Source organism: Lissotriton helveticus, chromosome 6, assembly GCF_964261635.1.
Source record: "Lissotriton helveticus chromosome 6, aLisHel1.1, whole genome shotgun sequence".
In the NCBI taxonomy this organism is placed as follows: domain Eukaryota; kingdom Metazoa; phylum Chordata; class Amphibia; order Caudata; family Salamandridae; genus Lissotriton; species Lissotriton helveticus.
In genome coordinates this window covers 1,407,496,634-1,407,515,888 of record NC_136067.1, presented here as the reverse complement: position 1 = coordinate 1,407,515,888, position 19,255 = coordinate 1,407,496,634, and the positions used below count along the sequence as shown (strand labels likewise).

General features: G+C 43.6%; 1 protein-coding gene across 9 annotated transcripts in view; it reads right to left on the bottom strand.

Moving 5' to 3' along the window:
• The window catches only part of BCLAF1 (BCL2 associated transcription factor 1), a 366,498-nt gene that overhangs the window by 314,057 nt on the left and 33,186 nt on the right, over positions 1 to 19,255 (bottom strand). For 7 of the 9 annotated variants that reach the window (XR_013596232.1, XM_078649194.1, XM_078649198.1 and 4 more), the window contains exons 3-5: positions 13,179 to 14,072; positions 4,610 to 5,263; positions 4,350 to 4,519 (exon numbers count right to left, since the gene is read on the bottom strand). Coding sequence is in view for 8 of the 9 variants with exons in the window: in XM_078649194.1 (XP_078505320.1) it covers positions 4,350 to 4,519; positions 4,610 to 5,263; positions 13,179 to 14,072 (1,718 nt within the window). In the remaining variant the exon portion in view is untranslated. The remainder of the gene's footprint in view (positions 1 to 4,349; positions 4,520 to 4,609; positions 5,264 to 13,178; positions 14,073 to 19,255) is intronic. The other 2 variants (XM_078649200.1, XM_078649201.1) reach the window with 1 other exon arrangement.

The following is a 19,255-nucleotide window of genomic DNA, read 5'->3' as shown; positions in this document are numbered from 1 at the left end:
ACTGCTTACAAAAAAGTTGTTTGAAAAAAACAGATTGAGTAAGAAACACTGTTCAGGGATATTACCTGCATGGAAATTTGAAATGAGGGACAACTTGCAAGTATACTACTGTCTGAGGCTGTGCAGCTGCATGACTATCGAACAGTGGGGTGCATGTCTTACTACTTGCGGCTGTATCCCTATCTAAACTATTTGCTTTCATGTTTATTTCTCCTTTAACTATGGGGAAATAAAGGGATTGCAATGATGCTCCATGACCTTTTAATCAATTTTGCAATTATCTACTTTATACATGTTCACTTAACCAATTTTGATAAAGAAAGAAAAAAACTGGCCTAAAATAGACACATTAATTAAAAGATAGCAAGTATTTTATTTCTATTGAAAGAGTGTTCCAGGATCCCACATGTTTCTCCATTTTAATCATAATCCCATGATGGAAGACTAAAAATCAAGCTCAGAGAACAGTAATTGATGTTGAAGTACCAAAAGAATAATCCTACTGATCTGGGTGAGGAGCCATGGGGATTGTGCCATACAGTAATCTTCCAATCTCTGAAATCCACCACTGACTAGTAAAGCGGAGGACATGGCAATGTGAAAGGGCTGAAGGCAAAATGGCTGCTGGATTGCGCAGAAACACTGGAACAGTTTGTGTTGGCGCAAGAAAGATAAAGCTGTGACAGTGATGAACAACATGGGTGCCAATTCTCGCAATGCCTCACTTGTCCCACAAGAAGGCTGAGGTGACACAAGAGACCGACAGGGAGGAGGGCAGCTATGCAAGAGACTCTGGGTCAGACTCGACGGACCCCCCTCTCAAGAGCGATGACTTGAGGTAGAAGCTAGAACACTCACAGGAGCGCCTCCGTTGACTTATGAAGTGGGATGCAAAAGGGACCCCTGTTGAGGTAGTACTCTTATTGCGGGAATGGGCTCTAACAGTAATGTCTTCTCCATGCATGGCTCCTTTCGCATGCTAGTAATTATATGTAAAAGGAGTTATCCATATGTTCGTCCTGGGATGGTCCACTTGTTAAGGAAGAGGTATATGAAAGTGTGATGGAAGAGGAGGCAGTGGAGGGTGCAATAGGAGCTTCTGCACATTTGAATTGTGCACTTTAAAAAAAGAAAATTTAATTAAAAAAGATAAAACAACTACATTTATTTAATTCTATGTGTTAAGTCTGTCCTCATTTGTCAGAATGGACAAGTTACTTACCTGTAATCCTAGTTCTCTTCCAGCAGGATTCTCAAAGTCATAATCACTTAATATTCCCCCCATGAGCAGGGAACCCAGAGTACAGCACGAAGCACAGCACATCCTACGGAGGAGCTTGGAAACCATATAAGACAGCAGCCTGCCACCAAGAAACAAATGCCAGCATAAACAGACTAGGGAATTTGTTTCTGAAAGATGATTACACTCTGTTGCAGTGAGCGAGGGTCTCTCACTGGCAACACTCACTCTCCATGCATGCAGGAAGCAGCATGCATTTGATGTCCATTAGGCACACCTTGCATTTAACCCCAAGCAAGATTTGCGCCTGTGTTGCTGCACTGCCATGTTGTAATTGGGCGAAAATGAGAATTTTGCTGCCACGGGCCCTTTTGTTGGCCATATAACCCTTTCGCTGCTGCCGTCGGCCATTGCGCGAGCTACCTCCCTGGTGCTGCGCACGTCCAACAGCCGACGCGGCCGCACCCGTTTCTTCGAACGTTCCGCACTGACGCGGAACGTTCGAAGCAGTAAACGGGTTAAAGAATTAAACTGTCTTCCCCATAATGTAGCAGATGTGCTAAAATGGGTCGAGAAGACGCCTGGGGTGCCAGCAAAATGACAAGAGTTGTGGACCTGAGAAAAAGTTTGAAAATTTGTGAAGCACTAGTGTCAGTCAGGCACTCCTCTAGGAAACAGTCCAGGCATAGGCCTTCTGCTATTTCAGGCATTCCTATGATCCAGATGTTTCACTGACATTGTTCCTCAACTGCATTTTCAGAGTAGCAGATACTCTCCTGGAGACACAAAATCTGTGACTGAATTTCAGGCACATACAATGTAATAGTGGACAGGACAAATTCAGTCGGTTTCTGTAACTTTGTTGGCTGATTTTGGTTTGGTCAGCTCTTAGGAGACCTATATCCAGCACCTGTTTCAACTTCTCCTTCGCAAGCTTGTTTGCAACACTGGCTGTTATTTCACCATAGGCACCAAAGTTAGTTTGGGTTATTTTATCTTCTAAGCCCACTGATGCTCCCGCCACACAAGTGTGCTGCGCTTTATACATTTGAGTTTACCCATGTTGAATCGGATTAACCATGTGGTAGGAGATTCTTCTGATAAGCACTAGCTGTAATTTCAATGAGGAGTATGTGTTGTGTGATAGGCTGCCCCTGAATCACAGCACCAGACCCTGGCTGTTTCCTCAGGAAAGAGCTCCTCAAAGCACAGGCTCATGAAGTAAACAGGAGGAGACTCGTACAGCCCACATGCTCTGCATTCCCTTAATCCAGTCTGGGAAGGGGCGACAGGGCTAGGCTGCCAGTGATGTCCCGGCTTTAGCGAATACTATGCCACTCAGCCACACGCTGGTCTTATTTCCATGAAGTCATCCTGGGCAACCGCTCACCCAAGCAGCTGTGCAAGAGAACAATTTCACCATCAAGGATACCAGTCTATCTTCGTTTTATGACTCATCCATGATAGAATCCATGAAGGGGAGACAACTGAAGCAGAAGGTAGAGGTGCCCCATCCCTCAATTTGGCCAGTACACGCTATTGATTCAGCAGCCTCAAGTGTGCAAGCCTCAACACAGCTGGTGGCCCCTACTATCGTCCAGCTCATACTGTGCTCCTAAGAGCAACTACCGTACTCACACCACTGTCCTAGGCCTCTCACAAACAGTGGACATCATCATGATTGTATGGGCCACCGCGTGGTTCATCACTTACAGCCCAAGGGAATGCAAGACAGTCTTCCTTTCAGCAACCAGACAGCCATGTCCCCAGCCTGCTGCATCTCGTCCATTTGGCCTCTCACAGCAGGGGCCATCTTGAATCAGGACGGAAAGACATGGACTTCAGACGTGGTAGATTGGAATAGGGTACAGGAGATTACGCTCGACAACACACAGTGCCTTCGATGTAAAGTGTGAAGTTAATTCAGGCGCAATAGGGCCCACAAAAATCGAAGAATTGTGGCATTTTCTGTTACAGAGAGTTGCAAATTCATAGCTCTCTCAACTACCAATTGGCCATGGCACCACTATTTCAACCCACAAAAAGCGGACAGCCATCGGAGTTCATCCTAAAATTAAAGAACAGGAGTGTTCTCCAAAAGGAATATTGGTGTCTGCTTTAAAATTAATTTGTTATTGTTTACTTTATTCTTTCAGCTTGTCACACCATTTGTTTGCTGATCTTTCTTTTTTCATCTTTCCAATACTCTTATATTCCAGTTAAATTCCCCATGACCAACATTAGCTCTTTAGTGTATATAGAAATGGTGCCAAAACATCACTAAGTGATGTGACTAAGGGCCTAATTTAGAGTTTGGCAGACGGTTACCCCCTTATTACAAATGCTATGAGATACAATTCACTTGTAATATGGCAGATGGGATATCAGTCACTTTTGTGACAGAGTAGCCCATCCGCCAAACTGTAAACCAGGCCCCAAAGTATGCTTGCATTTTCCAGTTCCAACTAAATTCACAACCTATGTACAATGAAGTTATTAACATCACAGCAAAGTAAATAAATGTATTGTCATGGCTTCCTGGCATTTGAAGAACTTTGCCATTAGAAACACACGTGCATTTAGATATTTGCCAATGGATGGATTCAATATGGTGTTAGTCCTACAGGTGTTTTTATGAATTCATTGGATATTCTAGGTTGTTTCCATTCAAGTTCAAACAACAAGCAAAACAGCACAGTAGGTCAACGTGCAAACTGGAGATTTTCTTTTGCAAATGATGTTATGGGTCAGATACCCAACATGACAGCTGAGTGGGCTATTGCTTCTGCCACAAGAATGTGTGTAACTATACCAATTTCATGTAGGTAAGGGGCTCATGTAACTAAAAACTCAACATTAGGTAGGGGATCCTCTTCATTATGTGAACCTAGATTACCTCTTCAGAAACACAACAAAACCCACTTCTATTTCAAATTTTTTGAAGGGTGCACAGTACTTCATACATAACCCGAATGAAATACATAATGCAACTAAAGCAAGAATATGAAATAGTTTTACATGTGTCTGCTTTTAGTTTACGAACAATCTGTGGCTTGGTTATAAAATTCAGTGCATGTCAAGATTTGTAACACACAGACAGAAAGCATACCTTGAACATGATGTACCAGGGACACAATATGCTCTATGAAGGATTCTGATGAGGTCTTGGTGGACTGTGGCAGCTTTAGATGATCAAAGATGGATCGGAACTCCTGGTCCTTGCTGACAGAATGGACAAGTGTGCTAGCAAGCAGCCTGTCATTCATCAAGGACGTTGACCTAGAAGTATAAAAGACAGAACGCCAGCTTGTGCAATCAAAAGTAGAAAGAGGTATGTGTGAAAGAAGGTCCCAAATAGGAAATATTTACCTGTCGACATCATCAAGAGGCACAGTAGACATTTTGAGTTTGACTTCAGGACGATGGGAGTCACTGGCTACCATTTTGATCTTAAGCGGGCTGTCTTCCCTGAATGACTTGTCTCTCGACTCCATCTTGTGCAGAGGACTGTAATTGAAGAGGTCTTTCAGCTTTTCAGATTTAAGCTCATCTGGAGACTGACTTTCTTTGTTCCCCAACATTTTCTCAGAAACCTGGTCTTCTCGTTCTCTGGTTGTATTGGTTCTTTCCCCTGCATGGCTAGCATCTTTACCTCTACCAAATTTCTCCTCTCTAAATATATCACTATCCCTAGCACCCTTCAGCACCAATTTGGATGTAAACCTTGCTTCGTCCTCTTCGGCATCCCAGTGAGATGCTGAAGCAATAGTTTTACCCTGATCAGCTAAAACAGATTTCCTAAACTGTCCATAATCCTCAGTCTCAAAGTCATCTACATCAGATACATTCAGAAACGAAGCCTTTTTAGCCCCCTTCTCATTAAAATAATCTAAAGATTCTAAATCCTCCCAGTCTCTCCCTCCTTCCTTTCTACTCTTTTCCGATACTCTATCCTTCTGAGGTTCTTTCTCCCTGGCACTCCCCCTGTCATGCGCATGTATCCTAGCCTCTTCATCTGTGTACCTGTGAATAGCAGAGAAGAGGGTAAAAATGGTAATGCTAGATTGTATTCAGTGTCCTTTTCATGCACATTTTCTTAAATGGTGCCTTCCATGAAAAGACTAGAAATGAGGAAAAAACATGCAGTGAAGAGTGTTAACAGTCACTTGCTGCATGCAAATCATGCATGCGACTTTTCAATAAGAACATGGATGGATAAGGAAGTTGCTGAATACACCTTGCCAGAACCCCCAACCTCCCGCCCCAACAGAAAATTGTCATGCTCTCCTCCCGAAAAAAAGGTAAAGGGGGTTCAAAAGTTTGAGGATCGATAAAAAAATATGGCGAGTTGAAGGCATGTTCCTTTGCACTGTACTTGCTGGCAACCACAAATTAGTGATTTTACTATAATGCTCCTATCTAACAAAACAAACATTAATTTTAGACAGCATAAATATCTGCTCAATCTAAGGATTCTACCTCACAAGACCAGGTAAACAAGCTAAATCAACATGTGCTACAATACAAGGAAGTCTATGTAAACTTGTCCTAAAACAGATCATTAAACAAGTAATGCAACAAAGAAACTAAGAAAAAACAATTGAACTGCAATTCACAACAAGCATTGGCATAGCCAATAGGTCTCGCAATAGAAGAGTTTTACATTTTTCGTTTTGCAAATGGATGAGTGGCGTTGCGTGAAGTGGTGGTGGATGTGGTGGTGGATGTGGTGGTGGATGTGGTGGTGGATGTGGTGGTGGATGTGGTGGTGGATGTGGTGGTGGATGTGGCGGTGGTGGTGATGTTGGATGTGGCGGTGGACGTGATGGTGGACGTGACGGTGGACGTGACGGTGGACGTGACGGTGGACGTGACGGTGGACGTGACGGTGGACGTGACGGTGGACGTGACGGTGGACGTGACGGTGGACGTGACGGTGGACGTGACGGTGGACGTGATGGTGGACGTGATGGTGGACGTGATGGTGGACGTGATGGTGGACGTGATGGTGGACGTGATGGTGGACGTGATGGTGGACGTGATGGTGGACGTGATGGTGGACGTGATGGTGGACGTGATGGTGGACGTGATGGTGGACGTGATGGTGGACGTGATGGTGGACGTGATGGTGGACGTGATGGTGGACGTGATGGTGGACGTGATGGTGGACGCGGTGGTGGACGCGGTGGTGGACGCGGTGGTGGACGCGGTGGTGGACGCGGTGGTGGATGCGGTGGTGGATGCGGTGGTGGTGGTGGTAGTGGTGGATGTGGTGGTGGATGTAGTGGTGGTGGGTGTGGAGGATGCGGTGGTGGTGGTTGTGGAGGTGGTGGATGTGGAGGTGGTGGATGTGGAGGTGGTGGATGTGGTGGTGGCGGATGTGGCGGTGGATGTGGAGGTGGATGTCACGGTGGATGTGGAGGTGGATGTCACGGTGGATGTGGAGGTGGATGTCATGGTGGATGTGGTGGTGAGAGAGAGAGAGAGAGAGAGAGAGAGGGAGAAAGAGAGAGAGAGAGAGAGAGAAAAAGAGAGAGAGAGGGGGGAGAGAGAGGAGAGAGAGAGAGGAGAGAGAGAGAGGAAAGAGGAAAGAGAGAGAGAGAGAGAGGGAGAAAGAGAGAGAGAGAGGAGAGAGAAAGAGAGGAGAGAAAGAGAGGAGAGAGAGGGGAGAGAGAGAGAGAGATAGGAGAGAGAGATAGGAGAGAGAGAGGGAGAGGGAGAGGGAGAGAGAGAGAGAGAGAGAGAGAGAGAGAGAGAGAGAGAGAGAGAGAGAGAGAGAGAGAGAGAGAGAGAGAGAGAGAGGGAGAGAGGGAGAGAGAGAGAGAGGAGAGAGAGGGGAGAGAGAGAGAGATAGGAGAGAGAGATAGGAGAGAGAGAGGGAGAGGGAGAGGGAGAGAGAGAGAGAGAGAGAGAGAGAGAGAGAGAGAGAGAGAGAGAGAGAGAGAGAGAGAGAGAGAGGGAGAGAGAGGGAGAGAGAGAGAGAGAGAGAGAGAGGGGGGGGGAGAGACATCTTAAGGCCCCGTTGTGGCTTGTTTAAAAAAAAAAAAAAAAAAAAAAAAAAAAAAAGGTTTTGCGCATGGCTGCTGGTCCAATTGTTTAATTGTGTTGTATTTGCTTAAGAGGCTGCAGGGCGCGTGGAAATCAGCATTTAGAATAGTGTACAAGTTATATCTGTTGTTTAAGCCAAGGGGTTTGCCAGAGGTTAAAAGTCGGAAGCAGGCTTTGAAATGTGTTTTCAGTACCTATGAACTGTCTTTAGTCTGACTTTGATGCGGGCACATTTCTAGGCCTTGAGATGTCCTCCATTGTTATGCGCTAATGACATGAAAGAGAATGTTTTACTTGAAGGAATGACCTTTTACTAGGAAGACATATATTAAACCAGATGCTTAAAGTTGAGTATTAAAAGGGTGCTCTGAGGCAGTGACGGCCATCTGGCTATCCACTGCTTCTAAAATTAGCTCTCGATACCAAGGCATATTGTGTGCTCACAAACGCAAGCGGGCATGCAGACGCAAAGAATTGGCTAAAACAGGCTTTTCTATTTTAAACCCCAGCCTCCTGATGTGATATTCTTTCAGCATTAGCCAAATTCGTCAGCACAACCACTCCAACGCTAATAACATGATGACAGGCATTAGAGCTTTAGCAGCACTGAAAGCCGGCCTGCTAGAGCTGTAATTACCGCGGCTTGATGAAGAACAAAAAACATCCCCACAGAAGCATCAAGGTGATGACTAAGACACCAGGTCAAAGGTCAGGAGGGGGCGGGAGAGAGGGAGAAGCCGCCTGAAGTGAGTCAGCGAAAACATTACACAGCAGCACATGACCTTACACTAAAAGATGAAACACGGTAGTGTCCCCTAAATGAAAGGCAATTATGCCTTTCCCGATAAAGTCCCGTTTTAGTTGAAAGGAGGAGAGCCTCATTGTGGACGTTAAGGTGAAAACAGAGACTGAAAAAGAGTTCAGCAGAAAGAATTTTTGAGAGTGCGGTTCACAGGCACTGTGTTTTCGGAAGCAAATTAACCCATTTTCTGGCCCCCTCTAGTTCACGACGAGCTGAAGAGAGAGAGAAGCTGAAGAGAGAGAGAGAAACAAGACGGAGGGCATTGCTGTGGGGAGGGGGGAGGAGAAATGCGACACAGCAGCACTTCACACGGCAGGCCGGCCGTGAAACTGAAAGCACGGCTGGCCGGCCGTGAAAGCCTTTGATGCTGCAGGGGGTGGCGGGCAGGGGAGGGGGCGGAGCGTGTAAAAAAAAAAACAAGACGGAGGGAAAGGCAGATAAGGGGAGGGGGGAGGAGAAATGCGACACGGCGGGCAGGGGAGGGGGCGGAGCGGAGCGGGGAGAGGGTGTGAAAACAGCAGGGGCCTGGAGTGCGGCTGAGGGAACTGATGTGCACGAGCTTTTAAGCTCAATGCACATGCGCATTGAGCTTAAAAGTCACGGGCACTGCAAGGAATCGCCACGATTCCTTGCTTGTTAGTTAAACTTGTTTAAGCCGCAATAGGCTCGCAAGCTCGATGCGCATGCGCATCGACAGGCGAGACCTAAAAACAACATACTGAAGTGCATTAAAGCATATGGGATGATATTGCACTATACTGCATATTCAATCAACATGATAGAAACAACTTAACGTTTAGGACATACTAACTAGTCAGGATGGAAAATACCGAGAATTTTTTTTTTCCATCCATACATGAATTGTTAGACTACATTTGGCGAAAATAGGTGAAAAAAAAGAACACTATTAGCCCAATTGGCAATTAAGGAGGTTTGTAATGAAAATCTTAGCAAGAAATATGAGGCACTTCTACACTACTGCACAATGAAACACACATTGTGTGTTGCATATAATTCCTATACAACCTAACGCTCCATTTACATTGTGAAGCTGAAAACACGTGGGTCACAAAAACTACTACGGTCATTGTGCAGGTTTTTACTCCTAGCACAACCCTGCACATTCCGGAGTACGCAACATGTCAGGAATATTGTTTTGCCCCATCTCGCGAGTAGACACAGAGCATAATAGCGCAGACCATAGTCATCTTGCAAGAAAGCCACAGTGCATAGTATCCTATACCACAGTTCACATATCACGGGTAGCCACAACTATATGGAGAAGTTGGGAGGATTGAGTTTCTCCACAGCAGGATTGGGAGAATAATAAGTGACAACACATCAGGATTTTATGTGAAAATGCCACAATAAATGTATGGACAGCTGGGATTGAGTATCAGTAAAATGAGAAGCCAGCAGAAGTTCCCGCAAGGTTTCAGGAGAAATTGTGGAGCGATTTGTGACCAACTGTATATGAGAAACATGCGCCTCTGCTTGTTAAACCGAGACATCACTGAAAGGAATGGGACCCTGAAGTGGCAACGTTTATGAGCCGTAGTGGAGAGCAGAATTCACTGGTAGTCTTGCTGTACTTTATACAGGCAAATGAGGGATCATTGCGTATTTTGCGTAAATTGAGCAAACACTGATTTCTAGCAGAAAGAGTCTTGAGTTGGAACTTTACTAATATCACTAAAAACATGTTTCTTGCACAAAGGGCCAAATGTTTGAACTCTAGTGATACAGAATTATTGCGCAGTTTACCCCCAACATCAATAGGACAAAGCAACATATTCTCGCCATTAAGTGGGAGTTCCAACTGAAAATCTGAAGAATTAATCTGCATAACCTGCGGATATCACGAGGTCAGAACATGTGATTGTCTACTTTTAACCAACATAGTTGCTTTCTGCCACTGAAGAACTAATTGCCCCTTCTAAGGCTCCTTGCCAACCAAACACCAGCAGTCCACTTTTATGCATCACCTGTTTCGTAATAGCCAATGGTACTGAGATGTTCAAATTAGTCGTATTTAATGGACCAGTGAAAAAAAGCAACAAAAAAAGATTGTACTTTGAGATAATCACTTCCTCTATGCATCACATTGGACAAATGCAAAAGGGAGCTTCTCAAATTCAATAAGAGCCTGCTGAATTTGAGGAAACTACTCACCAGGCTAACTAACTTAGGAGAAAGGCATCTCCCAAGGACGTTTTCCTTGCCAGCAAACGGGACGCTAACTCCGAGCATTCAGTAGTTTTCAGCAGAAGTTGGTACGGGGATGATATATTGCTGAGAATGTCCAAAATGTTTTTCTACTGCAGGAGAGTTGCAAGAGCGGTTGATGACAAAACACATATTCCACATTTGAACTGATAGGCACAAAAAGAGCGATACAGTGCCATTTTTTTTAAAGAAGAAAATATTCTTGTTTTGTTTACTGGAACTGCAATAACCTTTCCCAGATGACCGTTAGGAAGAACTTCAGTCCTGGAAAAAGCTCTTCAGCGCAAGGTTCTTTGACTGGATATGCAGAGGTCATTTTTATACAGGCCAGAGTTCATGAGTCCTCTTAACAGTGATGCTAATTCTCCCAACTGCCTTACTGAAACTACACCATGTTCAATTGTACAATTAGAAGAGCACCGGAGGATGGAGAACTTTACAGTACACTAATGAATGTATTACAATCTTCGAGGACAGCAAATCATCAAGGAAAGCAAGCCAAGAGTCAACCTGTTCAAATTATAGGTGGTCACAAACCAGACTGCATTAATTGTGCCAAAAGCAGACAGCGATTTAAGCATACTGAGTTGCCATGGCAATACAAGGATTTAATCTGCTTGTTAAGAACTAATGCTGGAGGAAGCACAAGGGATCTCTCAGTCAAGAAAGAACCAACAACCCTGAAAGCAGCAGAGGCATTTATGATCTGCTTAAAAGCCATTCATAAATGGCATGTGGGAAGAGGAAGGCAAGTTTTTTGTGGGCCATCAGAAATGGAAACACCACTAGGAATAGAAATAAACAAATTACAATTGCTCATTTCCAGGAAGGGAAGAATCCCAACCATACAGCCAGGAAGAGCAAGCAACATAAGTAAAATATTAACAGCAATTGGATGTTACTGGGGATTCAGATACTATGCATGTATAGCTAAATCCTAGAAGAAAAGCAGAAGAGCACTGTACAGATTCAAACGAAAAGATCCAGTCAACAAGTCATTGGAGGAGTAACTGGGCTGTGAGAATTGAAAGAAATGGTTAGTTCTCATCATGTAGTGTTCTTTCAGGGGGTGCATCTTCAGCTCTTTTCTTACTTGGAGCAAGGTTACTGTAATCCTAATGAATACGGGGACATTGTTCAAGATCCTTGGTGTACAAATGTCATGGCCTTGTGCTTTCTTGGGCCTGTTAGACAAGACCGTTTGATTTCACTAAAAGTATATATGCAATATATTTTTTGACGGCTTTCAGCAAGCCCATTTCACGTTCTGTCACACCTATTACAGCAGCCATCATGGAGCAACGGGTCATGGGGCAGACAGCATAGGGAAATTTGGTTAACTTTACTGTGAGTGATGGCATTCTAACCTTTCACAAGGAGCACATCCAAACAAAGTAGCTCTCTCTGCTGCCAGGGACTACAATGTCAACATGTGCTGCTGCTTGCTTTTAGCATTTTTTATTCCACATTGACGAGGGTCTAGCAACTTCCTGTAAAATGAGTTTTTATAAAACCCATGACAAGACAAGCACTGACCAAGCCAAAAGGTTTGCACTCAATGCCAAATCTACCCGGCATTGCCAATGCCTAGTTTTTTTCTGCACTTTTTTGTCTCTGATTTGATGATGACCTGACTGCTGGTGTCCAGCAGTGAGCTTGGCACCAAATAAGCAGGTTTGCCAAGCTGATGGCTTTGTAGATGATGCAGCTCGTTTTGAAGATGGTGCGGTCTCATAAGTGGATTCAGGAGTTCCATCAGAGTTGGGGAGGTGACAAAGACGTATTTCTTCGGCTCTTGGTGAGGTGTGCTGGAGCATGTAGAATGCTCTTAAGGAGAAGAGTGAGGAGTGCAGGAGATAGTGGAGGAGGGTGTTGCCGCCGTCCAGGGGAGTGTAGCATACTCAACTAGGAGGAGGAAGGGTGACCTCTTTCTTTCAACAGAAAACAAAAATCAATTCCTCAATTCCCAACCAGTTTGGAGCACAATACAACAAGAAGAAAAGTATTGATAGCCAACAGAAATTCTGTTGAAAATGCATATAGCAGGCTCCAGTAAACTATAAGTAGCAAACGGGAAACTGGGCTTGGAGTACAGCTTAGTCTTGTAAGTATGCACTTAAGTGTATGTATGATTTGTGTGCAACTTTACTTTAACAATTAAGAAGAGAGGTAAAAGGGGAATCTTATCTCCTCTACATGCACATCTGCGAAACACTATTAACAAACTTCCCCATTCAGGATGCCTGCCTGAAATGAATGTTTTGGGGACCTGATAGGAAAAAGATATCGCTAGACATCACTATGAACACTATGCAAGAACATAATTCGTCTTCCTCAACAATTTCAAGAGCAGATATTATACATAATATTGGAGTTCTTAATGGTCGCATTTCCCACATGAACCTATCTGAGTTCACAAATGACAAAGGGCATTATGATCCTCAAATTAGGCTCCTTCCAAAAATTTGTCAGAATTGAAGAACAAAGCCTATCAAATTCAATCCGTTGGAGTATTGAAGGTAAATAGATACTTGATCAACAGTGAAAAACTGGAGATTAAAAATGTGTGTTGTTTCGCTAACTGCCTCACTGATAGGTATAAGAACACTGAATACAAAATTGCTACAGCACTGTGAATTATATCTCCCAAAACAAATTTTAAACCTGGCATAACTTATTGCTCGTCAAATGAAGCAAAAGGATAGAGATGTAAAAAAAAAAAAATAATAAATCATGCAAATAATTCAAAACAAAAAACAAGAAATGATTTTAGGAGTGATTTCAATAGTGAATCAAGGGTATGCGCGAGCAGTTCATAAGAGTTCAAGTGGGTCAGCAGCAATCATTTCAGATTCTACTCACCGCTTGCCAAGTTTTCCACTTTTCGAGAGCTCTAGTTCACCAGTCCGGCTTTCCTCTAATGGGACAGTCTTTGCAGGACTTCTCTTGGATGGGATATGGTGCAGTGGGCTGTTCTGAGAGGGGCTGTAACGGGCAGATCCATTGTCAATACTCTCTGGGCTGTGCTGCACAACGGGAGAGAGTGGCGAAGTAGTGTCCTTTGCAGTACTAAGAATAGGTGTATCAGAGTCTGAAGAGCTCAGGCTGGAAGGGGAAGCCACAGGGGAAGGGCTGTGGGGCGACCGAGGACTGTTATCATATGCCGACAGGCCGGCCCAAGTATCCACACACACACCTGATGCTTTGCTAAACTCATCCAAAGACTCAGAAGGGTCACGTTCAAATGCATCCTTAGGCTCATCATGAGATTTAGTGTTCAAAGGGCTATCATGCGATGGAGCACTCCGCAATTTCTTTGCCTTCTTCTCACGAGAGATGCGCTTTTTTGGACGGACAGGTGATTTGCTATATTGGGACGAGGAGCCAGATGAGGAAGACCTTGGAGACCTAGAAGATCTGTAAGAGCGATGAGACCTGCTGCGAGATCTCTGGGAGGATACAGACCTTCGCTTAGGAGTCCTTGAGCGTGAACGTTCACGCCTGGGGCTGCGAGAATGTCTTCTGTTCCACATAGGTCTAAAGCCGCCACGATGCATAAATCTACCGCCACCTCCACCTGGAAAGAAGCCTCTTCTCATTGGTCGGAAACCATAGGGGCGCCTCATGCCTCGGTTGTTTCGGTAATCTCTGTGGTAATCTCTATTGTCCCTAAAGTCCCTATTGTCCCTATTGTCCCTATTATACATACGTTCTCTACTGCGAGATCGTGAATATGTTCTAGATCGAGACCTAGAACTGAAGTTGAAAAGAAAAGAAAAATTAGTGCATATTCAAAATATTACAATTTTATTTAATGATTGGTAAGTAAAGAGATCAATAGAAAAATAAAGTTCAAAACAGAGATTCAACATTTGGGCTATTGTATTCCGCTCAATTGTTTGTATCATTGTCATTTTACAACGAAGTAAAGAGGAGCTCTCCAATCTCAGATGATGTTTTTGGGAATAATCAAGCCAACAATCGAGTACATTCTTTTTGTGATAAAAACATTACAATTTCCCATCAATTAGCTGTACTGTGTTTAAAGAGGCATTAAGAGATCGGTTTTAATTTTATCATTTTGGTAATGAAGCCAGCTAACTTGGTCATCAAAGTGCACCGAGCTATTATACAGTGTTTCCCATGAAGCATAAAAAAGTATATGATTATCGATACAAAACTAAATAAAATGATAAACCCAAACTTCTACACAAAGTCTTTTTGGTTTTTTTTAATTAAGGGTCGTGCATGAGTCTGAAATGCATGTGCAGAAGTGAGGACTATGTGTTTTGATTCTTATGCCAAAAATTCCTTGTTATAGTAAATTTAGGCAGCTAACAAAATACACAGTTAAAAAAAAAAAAGATGAGACCAAGGGACAATGAGTGCCCCTTCACTTCATTCCCGCCCACTCATCGGTCGCCAAACTACTACAAATAGCCACGTTAACACTGCTATAGTAACCTCGAATTATCAGACATATAGGTAGTGCAGACCAAATGTCTAGATAAAAAGGTGAAGAGACCAAGTAAAGGGGCTTATTTTCTCCAAAACCAAAATGTTATTTTGGTACAGGAGCATACAAACAAGAAAAGTTTATTTGATGCAGTTTTCGCAAAAAAGGAAGAGTCTGCAGCATTTGTAACTAGCACTTGGATCCCACATTACAACTAAGGATTTGGTTATAACACGCCTTTGGACTTTGAAAAGACATACTTACTTGTATAAGTACTTTCAGCAGCATTGACAGTAAGATGTTCAAATAACTTTGAGCTTTTAGTCCCTGAATCAAATCATTTGTGACTTCAATTAGACTATATACGGCTCAGAGGTAAACCCTTCTATAGAAACCTTATAAAGTCATGCGTAGCATGTTTCAAGAGTTTTAATGCCATCAGTGTTTAAAAAGACTTGCCATCCTAGGGCAGCTCAGATTCCATTATAGCCACAAGTAGTTAATTGTGACCACAAATAAGGGTAGGACCACATCTACTGTACGAGGTGACAAAGACGAAATACTTTGAAAAGTTTTGTAGCTTGACGTCGGTCATAGATGTCCATTTTACGCATAATCCTACAATCAGCTCGTTTGAGACAAGCAGCTACTTATTTTTTAATCACTTTATGAATATGAAATGTAAGGAATTGATCTCTATAGTGCCATTGAATGGTTTTGTGTCAGCATGCTTGGTGATTGCCTTTCGTTGGAAGGTCCCGAAATCCCTACTATGCAATTGTGGTGGACAAAGATCTGGAATTTCTACGTTATGGTATGGAGACCCTAACAGCAACTGTGAAGGATACTCAGTTGCATTTTGACAAAATATGGACCCCCTTTCTGACCTTTAAGAAAGATAGTTCTGCAGGTCAGATGTAGGACTGTAGAAGGCTTCTCCTTGCTTGAACCCTTGCTATCTGGAGAGGGTATAAGGTGTGTTTTGCCCTCTCCAGAGCCTTTTTCCTCAGACCTGGATCTTTTGTGAGATCTAGGCGAACCATCATTGTCATCAGACGACTCGTGGTGCTTGGTGGATTGTAACCACAGAAGCAATCTTCCTTCTCAGTCGATCAAGGTCTTGCTAGAGAAAGCGCAACAGATTTTACACTGCTTTACCTCATGGGATGGATGGAGGCAATAGATGCAGTCCTTGTGAGGATCATCAATGTGAACCCTCTTCTTGCCACAGGTCTTGCAGTGTTTAAAGAGCCCTATTTTGACAGACATAATGAGCAGAGTTTTGATGAAAAAACCTGAAAGGTAGAACAAAAACTTAGCAGAGCTCAGGGAGACTCCCTTCACTCCCGCGTGCAGTGAAAATCTGAGGGAAACTGCCTCTGCTGAGAAGATTCTAGAAGGTGCTAATAGCCGATTGGCTGCTTTCAGCATTTGGTCCTTTTTTGAAAAAAAGGTTATAGATAGGTTATGATAACAAGGCTCAGGGCCATTGTAGCCTATGGCTGTTCTGGAATACTGCGTGTTTATTATACAGTGGGACTCCCATCTCGATGGGGAATGCATCAGGCATGTGAATCTATGAAAGAAACCCCAATACTGGATAACATGACTTTCTGCCATGTTTGACAAGGATGCCAATTAGAGGATGGGGTGGGGACGACAGATTACCAGGGCCTCAGGTAATCACATGGCACCCTCAGGGCATCTGGCCTTTCCCTGTTCACTTAGTTCCAAGATCTAAAACTGCTACATTGACTAGTTTAATCATGTGCTCACCTGACAAAACACAATGTATGTGCAGAATGGGGGGCCGGGGGCTTGGGTTTCTTTGATTGTTGTATTATTCCAAACTGGAATAGTTTGACTATTTCTCGCTGCAGATGTTTTTGGTCCTCTTGGTGGGCTACTATGTTGGTATCAAATCTTCTCCTGTGGTTGCGTTCAATTGGACTGACACTTGCATGTTGATGTATGGGAACTTGCTTTCGGCACTGTTCTTCTGTGTAGAACGTAATTTGTAGTACGCCACAGCACTCTGCCTCTTGGGAGCTACAACAACAATATAAATGCAACATGTCTCGTTTGTACGATTTGCTATCAACCCGAAAAAACAATAAACAAGGGTGACGTTGATGCAACAATCTGCCCATGAGGCACCAACAGGCTGTGCAACAGACAGTCACTGATGAGTCAGGCCAAGGAGGGCAGTTTCAGCAATACAATGCAGTCTTTTGAGTTGTTGTCAGCATCAGACAAGACAGAAATTACATGGCACTCGACAGGGAGAGAAGGGACAGTGTCATCAACAGTGAAGGTGATAACAGGGATCCTGTGACCTCAGTAAATAAATAGAAAGCCAACAGTTGGAGAGTGCAACTAGGCAGATAAAACACCTGCTGTCTGTTTGTCTCTTGGACCTCAGCAGGAGGTACTAAGTTTAAGATTATTATTTAGGTAGGAAAAATATTGATTTTGTAAGTGGTGGATTTTTGTGCCATCTTGTGTGCATCCCTAGTTGCTTTCTGACACTATCTCAGGGTGGGCAGTTACAGATGAAACAGTTATCTTTGAACAATCCTCTTTGGAAGGCACCTGAAAATTCCAACTTTAATAACTCGAGATACCAACTTATGTTTAGGAAAAAGACAAAGTAGGCACTGCTAATTACGATCATTGGTAAAAATGTGCTTTGGCACAGGTGGTCAATGCTTTGGAAAGAGAACGTTCTTCTCCTTCAAAGGAGTGGATGAAATAGAAGGCGAAATGTAACTAGTGGCCCAGATAAAAAGCCAGCAACAGCTCTTAAGGAGTAGCAGAGCCTGGTCCAAGAAAACCAGGGGGAATTAATAAAATTATGACTAACAACTCTGGATAGCAACGGGTAGTAATCTAAGGGCACGCTATGGACCGCCCAAGTGCTTGAAACGTAAAGGACCAATAGCCATAGTGGTTGACATCTGCCACATAGCCACTTATACCCTGGGCTGGGGGGGGAAGATCACACAGGCCATGCCCCTTTGGAACACAGTCGCATTGGGACGCCTCCCGGGGTTTGATAAGTGGGACCTAATCAGCATCTTCAGCGTGGGGCACTTATGGCAACAGGGTGACATCGTTCCCTTTATAGACTTACAGCAAGACTATCAGTTAGCACCTGTAGAAACATATTGCTATCTGCAGGTCAGAGATGCATGGAAGGTGGTGCTGCCGAGGGGCACTGTACTCCTAGAGTCCTCAACCCTAGAGGACAGGTTCCTTGACGAATATATGCAGCGCAAGTCACAGACATATGAGAAAATACTCCAGAACACACCGGAGGTCCTGACACTTACGTGAGCGCTGGGCACACAATCTGGGAGGTATCGAAGGCGAGGACTGGGAGGAAGCCATCACCTTCCCTAGAGGGTTGTCTATGAAGACTAAGGCTGCCTTCAAAAATGGGTCAGAATTTGGGTACACTGGTATGACTAGAGGTAACATTTGTGGTGCCCTAGAGACGGTTGCCGTTCGAGAACAGAGGGCCCTGTCAGAGCCTTCCAGAAATGGTGAAAATCGGGCGGGGTCAGGGGAGGGTCAGGGGGGAGAAAGATATCAAATTGTCCCGGTGTGTGATGCCTTGGTTTTTAACTGGGCTCAATGTTGTATTGTTCATTTTAGTTAAAATGGCAATAAAGAAGATTTGGAAATAAAAACAACTCTGGAGAGAGCAAAAGAGAGAAATAAAGCAGAACTCTGACTAATGACTACCTCACATGTGACAAGCAGCAGAAACGTGAGTTACGGTGGATTTTACAGGGAGTGGACTGCCAAGCACATTGGTCTCAATCGATCAACTGTGAGCAGTTTTGAGGTCAATGTGCTTTTAAGAACACATTACTGTTTTTTGCAGGAAGGCATTCTCATATGGTTTACTGCTATGTCAAAATACCAGGTATTCCGAGCCTGACAAGACAGAATTATTCAAGCATGTGAATCTATGTGAAATCCAGTTTTTTAAATGTTCCAGAACATGCTTTTGCAGGTGTAGACAAAGCAAGTTTTTGTTCCTCACTTCCTACCACTTTGATCAGCAGGATTAGCTTACTGACCTCAAATCATAGGAGCAGTTGTAACAAAGTAGTGATTTGAGTCACAGAATCTGTGAGGAAAGTATTAGGAAAAGTTGGAGTTGTGTGGTATTCTTTACCTATAGAACAGAGGAAATGCATTGCCAAGAGTTCTACAAACAAAATGTTTTAAACCCGGAAACCGTCATGTAAAAATGTACAAAAGTGATCTACATACAGATGTAAGTAAAGCAGAATGCTATGCTGAATAAGTGCTTAAAGTTATAAATGGTTTCAGATTTGCTCTCCACATTGTCGGTTTCAGGTTGACTTCGGCAAATCACGGCTATCTGATCAAAGTAAATGTATGTGTAGACATTCATTGGTCGGCCCTCTAAACGAATCAATGATTAGGATACAAAGAGGAGCAGCAATGA